The following is an 18725-nucleotide window of genomic DNA, read 5'->3' on the forward strand; positions in this document are numbered from 1 at the left end:
TAGGTTGTCATTGGCCTGGTCAGCGAAGGAGGGGCTGGCTGTGCATGCGAAAATGTTGAAACTAAATGTTAAACACTGACAGATTGACTTTGTCAAAATAAAAAATTTAACTTACTTGTGTAATGTAGCTTTGCGCTGCATAATAATAATCAGTGCAGCTTTTATGGGTACTATTTGATAACTCCTTCCATAAACTGACAGGTTATGTGAGTCTGGTAAAGCTTTTAACTCGTGTCCGCTGCTGGTGCTCTGTGTTTGGCTGCTTAACTTATACTCTCACAATTTGTGCCTGGTTTTAGTTTTAGTATGAGGTTTCAAATGAAACAGAGTTGCTTATTTTGAAGGTAGGAAAAATGTTGAATATCCAAATGCGTGTTTAAATTTCGAAAGTTGAGAAGAGAAAGAAGAAAAGTCAAATTTTTCTTTCTTTATTCAGGACATGATGGAGATGTGTTACCAGAATCGCCTTCTGTGGAAGGTTGGCTGTCACACGCTTCTTTCTCTTCTCCAATTAGTTGAAAGGAATCAGTAGTCTTTATAAAATATGGACCGTGCGACTCAAGCTTTTATTTTCTGTTAATAAAATAAAGTACGAGACTGTGCTCTGTTTGCTCCCCCTAAGTCTGTGGGACTGCGGGGGCGAGCTGCAGGACTTGTGGCTCCAGTTGAAAATGTCGCTTACGGAAGGTGGTGGTTCGAAGAGGCTCGTGACTTCTCTTGGAAATGCCATCTTTGTTGCTTTACCTGTTTTGGGTTCATTTTTGTTCTGCTTTTCGAGTTATCATTAAGACACACTTCTCTTTACGGCGTAGAGTTGGGCAAGACAATTTTACCAACCATTACACCAAACTGAAATCCTTTGCATTGTATATCTTAGCCATAAATTTGCCGGGGAGGGGGCGATACGCTTATTTTTGGCTCCCCTCAGTATTTCTAGCCTGATTGCAGGTGCTTAATATGAACACATACCCCCTGCCATGACGGGTGAGTTATCTGGTGATTTCCCCCACCCCACCTCCCCCCAGTTAAAATTTCTCTCTCTAATTCTTGCAAATCACATCTTTAAAAATGAGCCTGTTTTCCGTCTGATGTTAATGAATCGCGTTGGCAATGTTTTCCCTGATGTGATAAACAATTGTTCTGTTAATCTGTCAGATTAGTGAGCCACGAACTCTGAAATGTTTTACGTGGTTTTTGTTGTTTGTGGCTTGTTTCTTTTTTATCAAGATGCTTATTTTGACAGCCATTACAGTCTAGCCCCCAAATATCTTGGTCTTTACAGATCTCGAGCTTTAGCAGTTTGAAGGGAGTTAATATTTTTGCTTGTGAGTCTGAGCCCACCATTTGGTTTTTGCTGGGTTTTTTGGGGGGGAGGCATTGAGGATGGTGGGGTTTGTTTTTTGTTTTTTGGTTTTTTTTTGGGTTTTTTTTTTTTGTGTGTTAAATTGGACCTCCATCATGGTCTAAGGTAGGCTCTGGAGCTTTATTTTGATTCAGAAGCTTCCAGCTATCCAGAGCCAGAAATCAGATGATGAATCTTTATAGAACACCTAATAAAGAGCTGAAGTTAGTCATCCTTATGATTCCGGTGTGCAATATTCTTTCAGGTATCAGCATAACATCTCTCTCTTACTCAAGGTGTCCCCTTTCCAGCAACGTTTAATGTTAATACTGAGATCTTCATCATTTGGGACTGTTAAAGAGACTGATGTTCCTCTCAGGCAGTGGCTGTTAATCCTGCCCACATCCCAGTTTGGGAATTATCCAGATTATCTCTGAAGTTTCAAAAGGTTTCAAAAGAAGAAGTTTCCTTCTTCCTGCTGTAAATCTTTTCTCCTGTGCTGCAGTCCTCTGTTATACAACCACCATGTTCTGCAGGAAAGACGGTCAAGTGAAGCGATTCCTGTATGATTCTATGATTATCCTTGCGGCTGGTGGTGGAGATTATGTTGATTGACGGTTTCCTTTTGTGAACTTTGGTTCAAGACTGCTTTGGATTCCTTTTTTCTTTTGTTTTACTCTCTCATAGGTCACTAATTTACCATTTGTCTTCGGCAGAGGATTTTTCTACTAGCTGGAACAATTAGTCTCTGTTAGACATCCAATGATAAATGGGAGAGGAGGGGGAAAACGGTTAACAAGGAATTTTGTTTCAGCATTAGGCTTCAATGAAGTTGAGAGCGTGCCACTTGCTCACAAAGGGATGTGATTTGTAGAATTTTTCATAGACAGTCTGGTACGTTTTCTCGTTGAGAACGCAGCTGGATCTTGTCCCAGTTCCTGAATTTATCTGTACACCGTGAGAATCAAATGAAAACGTACCGGCTATACCAAACTCTCCCTAACATGAGGTCCTGTGTTACTGTCCATGTCTGCGCGGGAGCAAGCGCTCAGACTGGCTTTGGTTTGTCCGCAAGAGCGAGCACGGTTCTCGTTGCTTACTCCCACTTTCCCTTTTGCCCGAGCTTTGTTTCCAGATGAGTACTGAAGGCTCAGTCTGGTCTGGGAGCATCTTCCCAACACGGACTCTTTAAAAAAGCCCCGCAAGGCTGCCACACTCCAGTTCTCCTTCATACAAAGCAAACCCCAGGCTTGTAATTGTGTGCGCATTTGTGTATCGCTTCATCCGTGCATTGCGATAAGGTTGAGGGTTCCCTTTGCTGCTGGGATTTTCGAGGTTTTTAACCACGATTTTAATTCTGGTAGTGACGTAGAAACTCTCACCTGGAAGATGTTGGAAACTTTTCTGAAGTCGCTTGTGACAACTTTACAATTTTAATAGAGGATGGATTTTTTGCAGGTACTCAGAACGAAGCCTGACAAAATGCATTGGGATAACGATAGAGACCAGACCAGATTACTGCCTGAAGCGGCATTTAAGTGACATGTTATCCTACGGCTGTACGAGGCTGGAGATCGGAGTGCAGAGCGTGTACGAGGACGTGGCCAGGGACACCAACAGGTGAGGAGGAGAATGCTTCAGGCGAAGCTGAGCGTGGCTGCTCACTGTATGCTTTCTGGAGTACTCTGGAGTAGCAGCTCTTGACCTGTTTGCTTGAACACCCATTTAACATAGTATGTAGAGACATTTGGCTCATTTCCTTATCTGTGTGGCCATATGTCTGTTAAGAAAAACTAATAAACTGCAGAGGCTTCATGGATTTCTTTGTGATATTGTGTAGACTGTGGCTTGAGAAAATGGGGTTATTTGTGATGTTTTATTTTAAAATCATATCATTTTCCTGTGTTGTACGTATCTTTTTTCTTATTGCTTCTTAAAGAAACGCAGGTTTGTGAAGTAGAACACGTGCTCAGAGAGAGCTCATACTTCTTGTCCTCCCTTGAGTAGATACAATGCAACATAATCCGTTGGAGGTACTTTACCAGCAAACAGCACATTCTCCACACCACACGCCTTTTTCTGCTGAGTATTAGAGAGGAGAGATGACATTGGCAGGTACAGAGGGTGAGGCACAGCCAGAAACGACACCTGTTGATAGATTAACCACAGTCATTCCAGGCGTACAGTATCTCTAGGGATTGCAAAATATATTCGCTAGAGGCCTGTGATTTATTCCTTGTCATATTGGACCTATGGCTAAAAGAACAGTTGTCCTACGTAGGAAAGTGCGCAATACATTGTTCATCTCGCCCCTTACAGGCAACTAAGCCAATTTCTTTTTTTATTTTATTGCCAGTCTCATAATTCTGCTCAGATTTTGAAAGAAGTGATTTTTTTTTTTCTTGTTTTTTCACTTCTGACATTCATACAACTTGCCTTCGTTCTTATTGCATATTCCAGTCACCTACCAAAGATGTTTAATAACCATAATCATACGTAATGACAGAGAGATTATGGTTCAATAAGCAAAGCACATTTTTGTTAATACCTACCTTAAAGGCAGTAGTGCAAAACTGAAAATGTTGGACATTTTCTTTAGAGGCTTAAAGAATCCCAAATGAGCTTCCTCCTGCGGCTTTAGCTGTAGTATTGCTGGTGCATGGAAGTACAGGATGTTGCTGCTGTGAAATGGTCAGGCTCATAGATGGGAAAAGCCATTTCTTGAGTAGTCCAGGAGTTAAGAGCTAATATTTAGAGGTGGTACTTTCCTCCTCTAGATGTCAGAGCTTTCCAAAGGAAAAGATCCATTCTAAGGAATATAGCTACATCTCACTCTTAGACTAGATGTATTCATTAGCGGTTAATTCTGATACAGATTGTAAATTTAACAATTAATTTCCCTTCAGCTTTTCAAATCTTTCTTTCACCTCAGATCTTTTAAAGGTGTCCCATCCTGAGGTGGAACTGTAAAACCCCACAGAGCTATCGCTTCAGTCGCCTTCGGTTTTCCTCCAGTGTTGGCTGTCACATCTGAACTGGCGCCATAAATCGTTCAAAGCCGTGTGTCACTTTTGGCTTGTGCATTTGCTAATGAACCTTTGCTTTCCTGCTGATGAATCGGAAGAAGAATGAAGTAGTAGATTACTGACTTGATTTCCCTAAGAAGTAATTCTGTATAGGATCGTATTTGTAAAGTTTTTTGGCACTTTTCAAAGCGGCTTGCCGAATTCCTAAAAGGCTTTGCCGCAGGCTGTCTCAGAGCAGGGAAAACGAAGGCTGTTCGCTCAAATATCTCCCTCCAACTTTTTAGAACAATGAATTGGAATACACTTTGAGAGAAGGGTAATTCAAGTTTCTCTTTCTTTTGAAATGACCTCATTTTGCTTCTGTTCCTCTCCTACTTTGTGGGGGATGTGTTTTGGCTTTCAAACTTTTAATATTTTGCTTGTAGCAAAATGTCAGATTACAACCAATTAGGCTAACTGTTTGGAAATTACTTTCTATTATGTTCCATAAGTCATTAGTGAGGTTTTTGAGTGCTTTTGGTGGCTGTGAGGCAGAAAAATATTCAAGAACAGATCTAGGCATCAAATAATCAAGTTATTGATGCAGCTCAAATTCCACTTCTAATAAGAAAATAATTTTTATTTATGAAGCAAGTCTCCGTTTACTCCCCTCAGGCTACTCAAGGTCTTGAGTAATACTGTCCTTGAACAGTCTCAGAAAAAAAACGTAATACTTCTGAAAAAAATCATAAATAAAGCTGTAGTCATAAAGCTACGTGTAGGGATTTAACGGAGGCAGAATCTTCCAGTAGAGAGGAAGGAAGAGGTCCTTAAAACAAGAGAAGGAGCTCTTTGGTTTGGTTAACATTAGGTCTCGGCAGAAGGCGTGCATTTGTAAAGATGCCCAGATGGCGTTAATTTTTCATCCAAAGGACTATTGAGGAGAAGAGTCACCTGCAGAGCTAATCTGTTGTCAAGGAATTCCAAAAGCCAGGGTGAACTGGTAGGAAAGCACGGTGGGAAGGAAACCAGGAAAGGAAGTGGCAGATGCTGAGAGGATGGAGGTGTCCAGAAATGTCAACCAGTAGTGGAAGAGCCCTCCCAGATGGGGAAGAGCAAGACAAGGACGGGAAGACTGGTCACATGGGATGGGGACCTCCTAGTAGCTGTTTGTAGCGATAGTGATTGCTGTTGTGGAGGCAGAAGGCAGGTCCTGAACCGTGGAGATGGAAGCAGAGAGGAGTTAGGTGAGATTCAACCTTTGTTCGTGCAATCGTTCGTGCTCCCACTCTCACCGAGCTCTTGCAGGGCAAGCCGCTGTTACTTTGGTTTGATGTCGGTGGAGAAGAACACGGAATCCTTCAAGACTCCCAATCCAGCCTGTGTTTCAGAGGTTTGGCGCCTCTCAGAAGTTGAGAAGAGTGTGTGTTTCTCTAAAGGGAGTACTTGAGAGTTCGGCAAGCACATTGCAGGATGATTTTCTAGCTAGCTGGTTTTATGTAGCCCACGTCCTCCTCCTTTTGCTCTTTTGTTGCTTTCGTTTCTAGTTATGCTTCATTTTGATTGTACGCAGTCTTCAGTGCAGCGTGTCCTAGCTTGTGCTGGGGCATCAGCCTGTGTCATGGCTTTACAAATTGAATTTCAGCGGCTTTCCAGAGTTTCTCAGGCTGTGATTTGAATAGCTGTGGCCTTGCTGGGGTTCACCTGCTATAGAAGCAGCGGACTGGACTGCTTGTAGCCCCTGGTGTAGTTCACTTTATTAGCAGCCATGTTCCAAGACTTGAGTGGTGATAAACTGATAATAAAACTCAACCCTCCTCACTTCCTAGAGAATAAACTCAATTAAACGTAGCAAAATATGTCGTCTTCTGTGTGATCCTGAATCTCTTTTCTCTCTTCCCAGAGGTCACACCGTGAAGGCTGTGTGCGAGTCCTTTCACTTAGCCAAGGATGCCGGGTTTAAAGTGGTGGCGCACATGATGCCTGATCTACCAAACATGGGGCTTGAAAGGGACATGGACCAGTTTGTTGTGAGTATGGCTTAAAATAACTGGGAGTTTCTAGCGTGTTCCAGCTTTTTCATCTAACGCCACTTCTCTTTCTCAGCTCAGCTATTAGTTATGATCCCGGCCAGAGTTGTTTCCTAAGGACAAATAATTTAAAATTCATTTTTGAAGGTGGAGGGTGAGAAAGATTTGTCGAACTACTTCATCCAGAAAATTATATCCTTGCCTCATGAAAGACTGAGTCACTCGGGTCTCTGTGGAATATAGCTCTTCCAATATTAACTAGGGCTCTTACTTTGTTCCAAGGTGGCTTTCTTTCCTTGGGTTTAGAATAGTGCATGATTCAAAGTTAAAAGCATACTATCTCAAAGGTAATTAATTGCAAAGTAGAGTGCATAGGTGTATTATATAGCGTCTCTGTTCTTGGCTCAGTGCTATTCAATATCTTTGTCAATGATGTGGAAGAAAATATAAAATTATTTCTAGAGAAATTGAAATGAGAAGAGAGCAAATGATAAACAGTGTAGGGAGTTAACCACTATCTGGTAGCATGGTAGATTATTTCTTTTCATTATTTAATTTTTTTTTTAAGTCACAATTGGTCCTCTTTTTAAAGCAGTGCAGAAATTGGAGTCGTAATAGAGGAATCGCAGGTATATTTCTGAGCAGGGTCAGACTAGGTGCTTTGTGGCACTAAAAAGCTATCGATGCGATGGAATATATTGATTAGAAGTAGAGGCAGAAAGCAATGGTTTATCTTGGTACGCTGCAACCAGGCACGGCTCGAAAGAAGCAATTGAAAACGCGGCTGTACAGTACACGAAGGAAACTCTGAAAACGGTGGTAGGTAATTTTTGTAAGGGGTTTTGTGCAGAATTCCTTGAGCTCCTCGTAAACATAATGTTGCAGGACTCATCAAGTATTGCGTTTGTGTGACAAAGGCTGGCGCAAAGTGACGCGCACAAAACCAGAGGGGAAGTCAATGGCAGAGCTGAAAGTTAACTCAGAATTGCTGCCCCGGGCTCTGTTGCTCCTGGATTATTTGCTTACAACGCTGAAGGAGATGGAGGGTGGACATCACGTTAGCTGAGTTTTCATAAAATTACTTGTGATGCGGAGTACGGCAAAACCCAAGTTGCTTCCTCAATATCTCATGAAGTTGCAGCTCTAGTTCTGGGTTCGTTACGGGCCTGTCATTACTGAAGTAGTATTAGGCTGGAGAGAATTTGTGGTGGAAGAAGAGCAATACTGACTAAAAGATTTTAAAGATCTAACCCTGGGTTATACCCAGCAAAGAAGAGACAATCATCTTCATCAAAGAAGAGACTCTTTAGCCTGGAGAAGAGAAGGCTGAGGGGAGACCTTATTATGGCATACAAGTATCTAAAGGGTGGGTTGAAGGAGGATGGAGCCGGGCTCTTTTCAATGGTTCCCAGTGACAGGACGAGGGGCAATGGGCACAAGTTGGAACACGGGAAGTTCCATTCAAATACACGGAAACACTTCTTTCCGGTTCGGGTGGCAGAGCACGGGCACAGCTGCCCAGGGAGGGGGGGAGTGCCCTTCTCTGGAGAGTTTCCAGACCCGCCGGGATGCAGTCCTGAGGGATGTGCTCTGGGAAATCCTGCTTTGGCAGGGGAGTGGGGCTGGGTGATCTCTAGAGGTCCCTTCCAACTCTGAAAATTCCGTGATTCTGTGATTCCGTGATCTAAGGTGTTTGCAAGATGTAAAACTGAAGAGGGAGGAATTATTTGAGGCAGAATCACGAGCCTCTGCAGAAAGTACTTTGTGATTATTATTCTTTGCTGCTTATTCATGATAAATGGCTCAGGCTTTTCCACTGTTGGGTGTGGAGTCGCTCCTGTTTCATTGCAGGAGATTTTAGGAGTCTCTTTAAAAGGTATCACTTCAAGCGATGCTGAACTGCCTTCAGTTTCTTCAGGGCAGCAGGTCCCTGCCTGTTACGGGAAGGGTAATGCCATGCTGTGTTTTGTCCGTTTATTAATGGTAATTTTTGCAGAAATAGAAGAGGCAGAAGGGAAAGTTTTCAGAAAGAGGAGACAAATATATGATGAAAGGCTGGAATTGGACTGGGGGGCAGGGATTAAAAGAAAGCTGGGAAAATAGTTGAGCATAGAAAAGCAAGAGAAGGAGAAAACGGAACAGAGACGGTCAACCTGGTAGACTGTTTCTGCCAGAGAGGTCTCTTGGCTTTAGGAGCTGGGCAACCCAATGTTGACGGTGGGCCGGCTCTGGAACACGGCGGGAAGGAATTTGCACGTTGTGATGGGGAAGGATGAGAAGAGTGAGAGTAGACGAGAATAAGGCCCAAAGAGAACCACAAATTTTTTCATTTTAGAGAAGGAAGGGATAAGATAAGATCAGAATTTTGGGATGAGAGGCTTGGAACTGGCCAAAAGGCTGGCTGGAGGGCCAGGACAGAGAAATGCTAAGCAAGGGAAGAAGAAAACCAGGTGATAGTTTAAGAGGGGAACTTTGGGAATAGAGAGAGGTGGTGGGGTGAAGCCCAGCTCAGGTGACAGCCCTGTTAATGACTTCAGAAATTTGAAGCAGGACTCGCAGACCAAATTTAAGATTTGATGCTGGTGAACATAGAGATGAGGAGCTGGAGGATGAGTAATCAGTGTGGAGGATGAAGCCCTCAAGAAGTAATGTGAATGCTGCAGAGTGAGGAAGAAAAACGGGAGTCGGAGAGGCAGGCGGGTGGGGAAGAGGTGATAGCTCGCAGCAACGTGGAGAAGAATTATACCTGTGTTGTTTTTTAAAGAGAAGGAAGTATGGGAAAGGAGAGAAGAAGGAATCCAAAATGCCTGTGTTAGAGAGGTGCAGAGGGTCCCCACAGCACAGACCTGTGGGAAGGAGGCAGCGGCAGAGCTGATGCGCAGCGATCGCTTACCCGGGCGTTTCAGAAAAGGGAGCTGCGGGGAGTGAGAGCGGAGAGGTTGTGGATCACTGTGACACGTTTCAAGACGGAACGGTAAACAAGAGACTGCTATCCTCTTCCTTTTACCTTCTCCTCTGCCTTTCTCATCCCATCTTAAATGCTTTATAATTGATTTTGAAAAGAGCCTTTGTCTTAAATAGGAGAGAACAGAGGGTAAAAACAACCTTCTGGGTTTTTTCCCCCCAGAGCACTGCACTGGTGAACGTAATAGAAGTACTCAGCAGACAGTAATTCCTTCTTTCCCGGTGCCTCAGCCTACGTAGCGCATTCTCTTATTTCCTACCTTAAAATTTTCTATCATGGTTTTTGAGTTATTAAACCAACTTATTTATATGTTGTGCTCTATAAATGTTAGTCCATGCTGGCAAACATTTAGACACTTCTACTACACAAAAATAATGTGAAAGAGAGGAACCAAGTGGAGAAGCATCTGTTGTGTTCTCGCAACAGTATTAAGCTGTGTGCAGGCAGCGGTAGTGCTCTTCTATGCAGTGTTCTTCTAGTTCACAACAATATATAATCTTCCTATAAGATACCTCTGACTTTTTGGGACAAAGACACCTGCGGATTCTCAAGGATCCTTATAGATTTTTGATTTTGTAATAGTTCTAAACAAGCGTGGAAAAAATAAGTTGTTTGTTGTGATACTAACCTCCTTTCTAGCCACCCTGCTTTTCAGACCAGGGAAAGGTAGGACAAAAAGGAACCAAAATGCCTTTTGCAGGAGGTCTAAGCACCTTGCCTTCATTACCAGTTGATATATTAAATACAGGGGCTTCTCCTGGGAAGATAATAACTTGCTGATTGTGCTGACTGCGTACTAAAAATACTGGGTGCTTCTTCAAATTGAACAGGTAATTATGGTTTCAGGAGTAACGTTGCTTCTGTCCCTTATGACCTATTGATTTCGAAGTGCTGCTTCCATCCAGCAGCCAGGATGCCCATCGGTTACTCTTTTGCAAGCTGACCTAGGGTTTCACACTTGTGTGTGTGTATAGTTTTCCTGGAGAGTTTATTAATAATTGTTCAAAACTTTAATTTATGGCTAGGAGTGAGTATATCAGATGGATCTTTCATTATAAGCATATATTCTTTTTCACAGTAAGTGGCAGGTGACTGGCTTTTTGCCTCCTTTCACCATAAAGATTATTACTGTTCCTTTTTTTAAGCAGCCTGGATGTACCAGTCCCGTGTCCCAGTTACGTTGTGCTTCCCCGCTCCTTCCCCCATGACGCCTCTTTTCTTCCCTTATTATTGATTCTTTTTATAGCCTCAGAGGATTTCCTTTCTACTTCAGGTCTTTCCACCCCATTCCACATATGGGAAAACGCTGCAGGGAGGGAGTACGCTCTGCTTCCTCCCACCGCCCATGTGGTTGTGCCAGGAGCGTCAGGTAGTGTACGCGTACGCGCACTGCCACTTATTGTTGGCAAATGCACGCATAACAGATAAGACCGATCTGCAGTGCCTCACGTAGCAGGTGGTCGGAGAAAATAATTAGAATAATAGCTAGAATAAATCAAGGACTCAGCGGGAATAATGGAATTGTTACCAGAGCAGACACCTCATTCTGTGGAACGCGATAAACGCTCGGCTTTGCAGTTGTAGCACGAGAGAGATGAGGTGACTCTGGGGGTAAATGGTTGGGCGGATTCATGAATCACACTTGCCAACAGGGCTACCAAGCAGAACTTTGGATTTAAGCAAAAACTTTAGGAGGCTTAAGAATTCCCAGGACACTGTTACTAATTCCTCATTATGTTTCTGCAAGAGCCACTGAGTGGCAATAGTATAATCAACAAACTGTATCTGCTCTAGTGTAAATATTACGATGCTACTAACATTTATTAATGGAGAAGGTATTGGTATGTTTGCCTTTTATTTTATTTTATTTTATTTTCATGGTCTTTGCCTAAGCCTGATTTACTGTTGCTGTTCCTCTTGGCCCTCTGGGAGGGATGGCTGTAAGCCCATCTCAAACAAATTTAAAGACCCTTCATAGATGAAATAAATCTGAGGAGCAGAGAAAAGGAAAGGAAACAGGGAGGAGAGCCAGAAGATTAGAAATTTGAAGTGTGGGAAGTGTCACAGCAAGTTGCTGGCAGAACCCTCCAGCTCTGAAGGCACGTGGGAGCTGGTGGATGCTGCCCAGAAACATCACATAGGCCTTCAGTTGCCGAGAAGCTCTTTCTCCTTGAGGAGATCCATGAGGAGGTCCTGTGGCTTCACTCTGTCCATCTAAAGTCTCATATAAATACAATGATGAGGGTAAAAGCGTAGGGAGGACCATTTAATGGTCCATACTGGAGACAAGTATCAGACTGAAGAGGTTTTTGATTCAATTCAGCAGAGTCGTTCTTGTGTTCTTTAAATAAATTGCAATCATTGAATGATTTTGGTCTGGTGAAAATTCCTTTTCTTACAGTCATGTGTCGGGCTGTTTTTTTTTCTGAAGGAATCGCAAAATAAGCATTTCCCAGAAATAAACTTAATTTTAGTGAAATGCCTGATGCATCTGTGATGCAAGTATAAGTTGTGCAGAGGGCTGCAGCCTCCTTGGGTGTGTTGAACACGAGAGAGAAAAATAGTGGTCAAGTAATGCAGTGGGTAATATGAGTGTCCTTTCCCTTTGCGAAGTATTTGATGTTGTTGTAAAACTTTAAATACTGTTGTATCGCCTTTAGCTGTAAATAAGGAGATGGTTTTCCCGAGGGCTCTCAGTTTTATCAAGGAGATGAAATTCATAGTGAAACTAATATATTGCGCCTCTATCAGGAGCTTTTAATGACTGTAATAAAAGACAGTTAAGCTGTTGATCTACATTGATTTTTACTCTTTTGGGAAGACAGTTATCTCTGTTTTTAAATATAGCTCTGAAATGTTTAGTGGGGTAAATGATTTTCCTTTCGGTTCCTACTAAAGATCTCATTGAAACACTATTATTGGCAGGTAGCCAGCGTTACCTCTGAAAATTTGTCTTTTTTTTTTTTTTTCGTGGGCACGTTTACAGAAACAGATTAGGCGGTATTTAATGATCAGTCTTTCAGTTACTAGAGCTTCTCTTGGAGCCTTAGTAAATGTTAGAGCTGAAAAGCTCTTCGCTTTGGAAACAATTATAGTTTCATGAACTATGGCCAACGCCGCGGTAATTTTTATGTTAATGAGAATCGTGGTAGTAAGGAGCAGGCTATTTTTAGAAACTATTTTCACAGATAATTGCACTTATATTTCTGCGGATAAAATATCTAGATAAAGCCTCAGTGTGTGCCCGCTTCTGCAGATGGTCGAATTGTGTGCACAAAGCTTCTCTCCCTCTCCGGCGTCTGTGTGGAAATAACTTCCATTCGCTGGCGGGGTGCGATTGCTGCGGCTCTGGGGATGTTTCCCATAAAGCCGGTCGGACTTCTTTCTGGATGTGTGCGACAGAGGAAAGAAGTAGAAGTTAAAAGCCGCGGCCCTCGGTGTGACAGTGTGCAGGAGCAGAATAGCCGAACCGATAGAATAGTGCAGGTAAAACTGGTCCCTTCCCTTCCGCATCCTTTGGGGATCCGCGCATAACGGGATAGGGTGGCACAATTTAACCCAGAAAATGCAAAGGGTGGGGGTTTCGCTAGCAGCGACCTTTGCTGCCTTCTGTTGTACTGCATAGAAACAGTATGTATCGCCGTCCCTTAGTGTGGACGTGATAAATTGCAAGGCCGTGTGGAAAAACTGCATTTATTACGGTCTTGGATTGCTTCCTTTGTCTTTCTGAATTAGTATTTTGTCCGCACGCACATTTTCCTCCAGCAATCCAGCCGTGAAAGTTATGATAATAACAATCACTACCTCTAAAATAGCCTCCCATTCAGAAAAAGCTTCCGCTAAATATGAAGGTACAGTTGAGACCCTTTTTCTGCCTGAACCGAAAGATCACTTCTGCACTTCCCAGTCCCCAGACAACTGGGGGTTGCGTAGGCTCATCACGCAGTCGCTCTGTCTATTCAAGCGCTGGTTTTTCAAGCCAGCATTCAGAAGTTGTTTTCTGGGGCTCTTTCTCTGAGGCCCCTTGCTGCTGAAGTCAATAACGAGCATATGGCTGGGAGCACACAGCCAAATGGAAAGGAGCGCAGGAATAAAGGGATGTGTCTTGGATAGAGAGTGCGAATTTGCCAGGCATTTGGGCAAACAGAGCGTCATTCAGTAAAATATGTATCTCGGAGCAAATCGTGAGCCTCAACTGAATGCTTGTCATCAGAGTGGATGAACTATGATGTCCAAATTAAGTTTTTGAGGATTTAGTTGTTGGGTTTGTGTGGGGTGGTTTGTGTTTTTTTCTTTTTAATTAAAAAAACGGCATAATGGTTTTGCTGTGAACATAACTGAGAGAAACTTTTGCAAGGCTGAGCGGGGTGGGAGAGGGCTCGTGGTTGTATCGATGCTTCTTACGGAAAGGAGAGGTCTGATGAAGGAGGATTAGATTATTCCAAACATTATAGAGTTGCTGGTCTCAATGTTTTTTAGGGTAGAAGACATGCTTTACAGGGTTCCGTGTTGCAAAACTTGTATGCTTAAGACAATGAAAAATGCTATATTCCCTCTCCTTCGCCCTAGGGGAAAGCTGACCCTTCCAGAAGCATAAAGACCAGAGTTCTGAGCTTGGTAAAAGTGAAGGTGAAACTTCACAGCAAATTGATTGAGGTATTCTCATGGGTTTCTCCAAAACTGCGTAATAAATGGGGACTCACTTGGAGCACCTGCAAGACGAAGCAGATGGGGCTGCTCGGTGCAGTGAGCACAATCTGGAGAGATTTGTCTTGGTGTTGGGATAGATACTGTGTTCAGGAGTCAAAACCACGCTCCAAGGTCATGCTGCTGATGCCCAAGGCCTCTTCCAAATGTTAAATGTCTCTTCTGATTATTGAGTTGTAGTGCCGGGCACTGTCGCAGACTAGGATCTCCTTGCGGTAAGTTCTGTGCAAACTTGGAGAGAGTAACTATCCAACAGAGCGTTAGACAGGAGGCAACCTGCAGATCCCAACAGTCCAGGGGTAAAAAGAGACCGTGGGAGGGATGTCAGGGACAGGGACTGTGGCAAACTCAGCTAGTTTGCCGACAACACCAAGCTGTGTGGTGCGGTTCACGTGCTGGAGGGGAGGGGTGCCATCCAGAGGGACCTGGACAGGCTGGAGACGGACTTGTGCAAACTTCATGATGTTCATCCAGACCAAGTGTGAGGTTCTGCACGTGGGTCAGGGCAATCCCAAGCCCAACTCCAGGCTGGGCGGGGAATGGCTGGAGAGCAGCCCTGAGGAGAAGGACCTGGGGGTGCTGGTTGATGAGAAGCTCACCAGGAGCTGGCAGTGTGCGCTGGCAGCCCAGCGAGCCCCCGGCATCCCGGGCTGCATCCCCAGCAGCGTGGCCAGCAGGGCGAGGGGGGGTTGTGCCCCTCTGCTGCGCTCTGCTCTGCTCTGCTCTGGGGAGACCCCCCCGCAGTGCTGCCTCCAGCTCGGGGGCCTCAGCACAGGAGAGACATGGGGCTGGTGGAGCGGGGCCAGAGGGGGCCCCGGAGATGCTGGGAGGGAGTTGTGCTTGGGATTGCCCCGACCCACGTGCAGGACCTCGCACTTGGCCTTGTTGCACTTCATGAGGTTGACATGGGCCCACTTCTCAAGTTTCTATGTATTTTAAGTAAGTGTCGGGGAAAGATACCCTGAAGAGCGGGTGTGCACGCAATCAGCAGAGCAACAAGCTCCAGCTTCCCACTGGTGAAATACCGGAGAGTTTGCTTCCCTTTCGTAGGGAGCTGATCTGCCTTCTTGTCACTGAATGGTCTGCATGGCGTTCGGGTTCATGTGGGCTCTGCTGGCATTGCACACAGCGTGTATTCGATTGCATATACGCGCTTATAGTATGCATCACAGTAAATTTTAGATCAGATTATTACCCCACTGAGTGGTAAAGTACATCTAAAACCTTCTCGTTCATCACAAGTCGGAGTCCGCAAACAGATGGTGTTCAGAGCAGCTACAAAGTAGTATCTTACTATGTTCTGGTAACCTAATAAGAAGTCTCAGGTCACATAATTGGAAGATATCGATGTTAAGTGACTTTAAAATGACCGTTTTTCCGCTTGCTGTTGGCACCGCATTTCCCTGCTTCCCGGGTGACGACTGGTGCTCGACGGTGTGTGTGTTCCCGGCTGTTCGGAAGGCAGTAAAAAGGCACAGTTCCCTCTGTGCTCCTCGGTCAGTAGGCCGTTGTCTGTATCAGTGGATGCAGATCCTATCATTACATTTTAATTAGAATAGCATTTACAAGAAAGAGGAGAAAATGCAAATTTAGAGTTAAAAGGGAGCCGCATTTTTGAACCCCAAGCTTCTGTTAATGCATATAATTAAACTACTAAGTGATTGTTCGCTCCCTGTAGAGTTGGAAGTGTCATTCAACGCAGTAGCTTTCAAGTGGTACCAATATTCATAGTTATAAATAATACAGCTGATGGAGATAAGGAATGCTGTAACAGAGAGAGTTACGATAATGTTCATCTTAATGTGGTCGGACAGGAATTTAATCATCTGTTTAACGCAGGGACTGTAGTGAAGGAACCAATTAAAGAAACAGGTTGAGTGGCACCTCATTTCTAGCAGACAGTCATTAAAAAATAGATTTTGGTGACCTTTATTTTTAACAAATCCTGACATTTTAGTAAATCGCTTTAAAAAATTGCTGCGCTTATCCTATAACCGATATCTCCTCAAACAGTTGAACATCTTGAGAGCAGGAAGATTGAAGAAGGCAACTGAATCTTTGCTCTGCAAAGGATGAAGTGGAATCCCATAAAATATATATTTTCTTTCTTTTTGGAGCGAGGGGGAGAACTGCAGCTTTTGGGTGTCTTCAAAACATGTTTCTAATTTGTTCTGAACTGAAAGCGGTTGGTAAAATCAGATTAAAACTGCCGGGTATAATCTTTTAATATTGGCTGAGTTGCGCTATTACCGAACTTGAAAATGGGACCGAACCGCTGTGTGGTCTCATTGTGATCCAAATCGTTTGACCGTTCTGTTGCAACTCTGGACAGATATGTGGGCGACTAACGGGTTTTCTAATTAAAAAGGTTATTGCAAACGCACGTGACAGTGAAATATTTGAGTTCAGGACTTCATCTCCCAAATCCGTCTCCTGTTATATTCTGATCCTTTGGTTCACGTAGTGCCACGTTGACTGTATGTTTTCAACTAATGTCTGTTTTCTTGGACAGTAATTACAATGTCACGCAATTTTTAGGACTCAAAGCAATTGATGGGAGTTGGACAAAAGGATTCCACCACGCGCTTTGGTACGTCTGCCTTGATGGAAAAATCAGCGGCTTCTTGGCATCTAAATGACTAATTTTACACCCGTTGGACCCTGATAGTGGCAGTGAGTTTATGAGGTGGTGGATGAATGGATCCTATAGATGCCATTAGCTTTAATAACAGGGAACTTCTACAACAAAGGCATATGCTACTAAAATCAATTACTGTTCTCATAAAGCATGTTAGCGGCTAACTTGTATAACCTTGTAGACTGAATGTGTGTTGATGGGATCTTATTAAGATTCATTGTTTGTAATTCCCAGAGCAGCTGTTCCGACAAGTCAAGTATGTTTAATGGAGCTCAGGTGAAGCAAAAAAATTTGAATTCCAGGATTCTCTGGTTACTCATTGTTATTATTTACTGTGAAAAAGTACTCAACTTTTCTCTAATACCACATAAATTGGGCAAGGTAATGAGAACCGTTATTTTAGGGTATGAAAAGGTCCGTGTTTATGAACCTGCAGATCATTTTAAGTTTCAGCTGATCTGAACTGACCCTTTTTATAATTACGCTTAAACCACTGCAATAATCTCTTATGTCCTGTCCATCGTCTACATGGGCAAATTTAAAATTTTACTCTAGCGTCCATCTTTATTATACGCGACGTGTTAAATGGTAGTTGGCTTACGGTCTTTAGCTAGAGCAGAGAGAACTTCCAAGTTCAGAGAAAATTGCTTTAGTAGCTTTGAAGCCGTGTGTGCTTCCGTTTGGTATATTTGTCCATGCGAGAGCACTACGCCACATCCTCATGTGGTTCAGAAAGACTGGAAATACGTAAGGATCCTTTCTCTCGAGGTCATCTTTAACCTCTAACTTCACGGTGCATCGGCGGACGTGGATTTCAGCCCTGATCGCCTGCTTGCTCCAGCTGATGGAAAGCCTCCTGTTGACTCCCGTGATGCTATGGATGGTGGTCTCTGGAACAAATGTTGTTTCAGGGATTGAATTTGTTTTGGCAGTAAAGTGTTCTGAACGTTTTTATCAGTCGAAGACACCTTTTAAGGTGTCTAATTAAAAAAGGAAAAGGCTACAATTCCAACTAGCGCTTGGCATGTGTTAGCAGTTTAGACTTCCTTTGTTTTCGTGAGAGACTTAATCAAAACTGTTTGTAAATGGGAGAAGGTTAAGCCTGTAAATATTGGGATTTACATAAAACTATTTCAAGTTTAGCGCTGGAAAAAGGGGTTCAGGAAAAAAAGGAGACGCCGCCTTGTTATATTGTGTGAAATTAATTACTTTTGAGATAAATAAAGTTGAGGAATATTTTGAGAAATAGTTTAAGAAATAAGTATGAAAATATGTTGGTTTTTTTTTTAATGCCAGCATTGCTGAAATACGGAGTAGCATTATCAGCTAGTTTAATATATTGACGTAAAATGTGCAGTGTGTACGAAGTGGCAAAATTCACGATGCGATTAGAGACCTTCACTTCTGACCTTGCCTTTGCCTGCTGGGTGGCTTTAACCCGAGCGCTGTGTCGATGCCCGCCTTCAATCTGCAATGTAAATCAGGGAGTGTTTAAATATTCCGGCTGGTGAATCACACATGCTTTTGCCTTCAGTTCAGTATTGTTGCGAATATTAATACATAACCTTACCAGAAGCCTTTTTTCCTTGCTGGAGTGGTTTCCTTACCTTCCTACATCTCACTGGGGAAGCGTCATTGCTTCCTTACCTTAATGTCTTTCTCTTCTTCGGTGCCGCTTGGCTGTCGAGCTCCTCTCGTCAGAACAATCACCTCCTTACACGATTTTCTTATTCCTTCTTTCACAGTTGCTTTGTTTTATATTAGAGCGCCTCTAACCACCCACAAAAGATGGAAGTCCGTCCTTTTGGCTTATTCCAGGGCAACAGGATTCTGAATTATTTTTCTGACCCTACGCTACCTCGTACGCTCTACGACTTTGGATTGCGTCGCTGCTTCAGCTGTCTGCTTTGAAAATGAGTCCAGTGATTTATTTTTTTTTTCCCCCCTTCTTTCCATCTTGAGCATCAGATGCACACCAGGGCCAGCGCAGAAGAGGTGGTAAGAGTGGTCGGCCAAGGGCAGAGCACGTCTGCCTTCT

The 18725-nt window shown here is 43.4% G+C and overlaps 1 protein-coding gene across 1 annotated transcript in view; it reads left to right on the forward strand.

Moving 5' to 3' along the window:
* ELP3 (elongator acetyltransferase complex subunit 3) overlaps positions 1 to 18725 on the forward strand; it is a 95370-nt gene that overhangs the window by 31006 nt on the left and 45639 nt on the right. The window contains exons 8-9 of the mRNA XM_082481648.1: positions 2801 to 2962; positions 6251 to 6377. Coding sequence (XP_082337774.1) covers positions 2801 to 2962; positions 6251 to 6377 — 289 coding nt within the window. The remainder of the gene's footprint in view (positions 1 to 2800; positions 2963 to 6250; positions 6378 to 18725) is intronic.

This window comes from Vanellus vanellus (genome assembly GCF_965231255.1).
Source record: "Vanellus vanellus genome assembly, chromosome: 3".
Lineage (NCBI taxonomy): Eukaryota > Metazoa > Chordata > Aves > Charadriiformes > Charadriidae > Vanellus > Vanellus vanellus.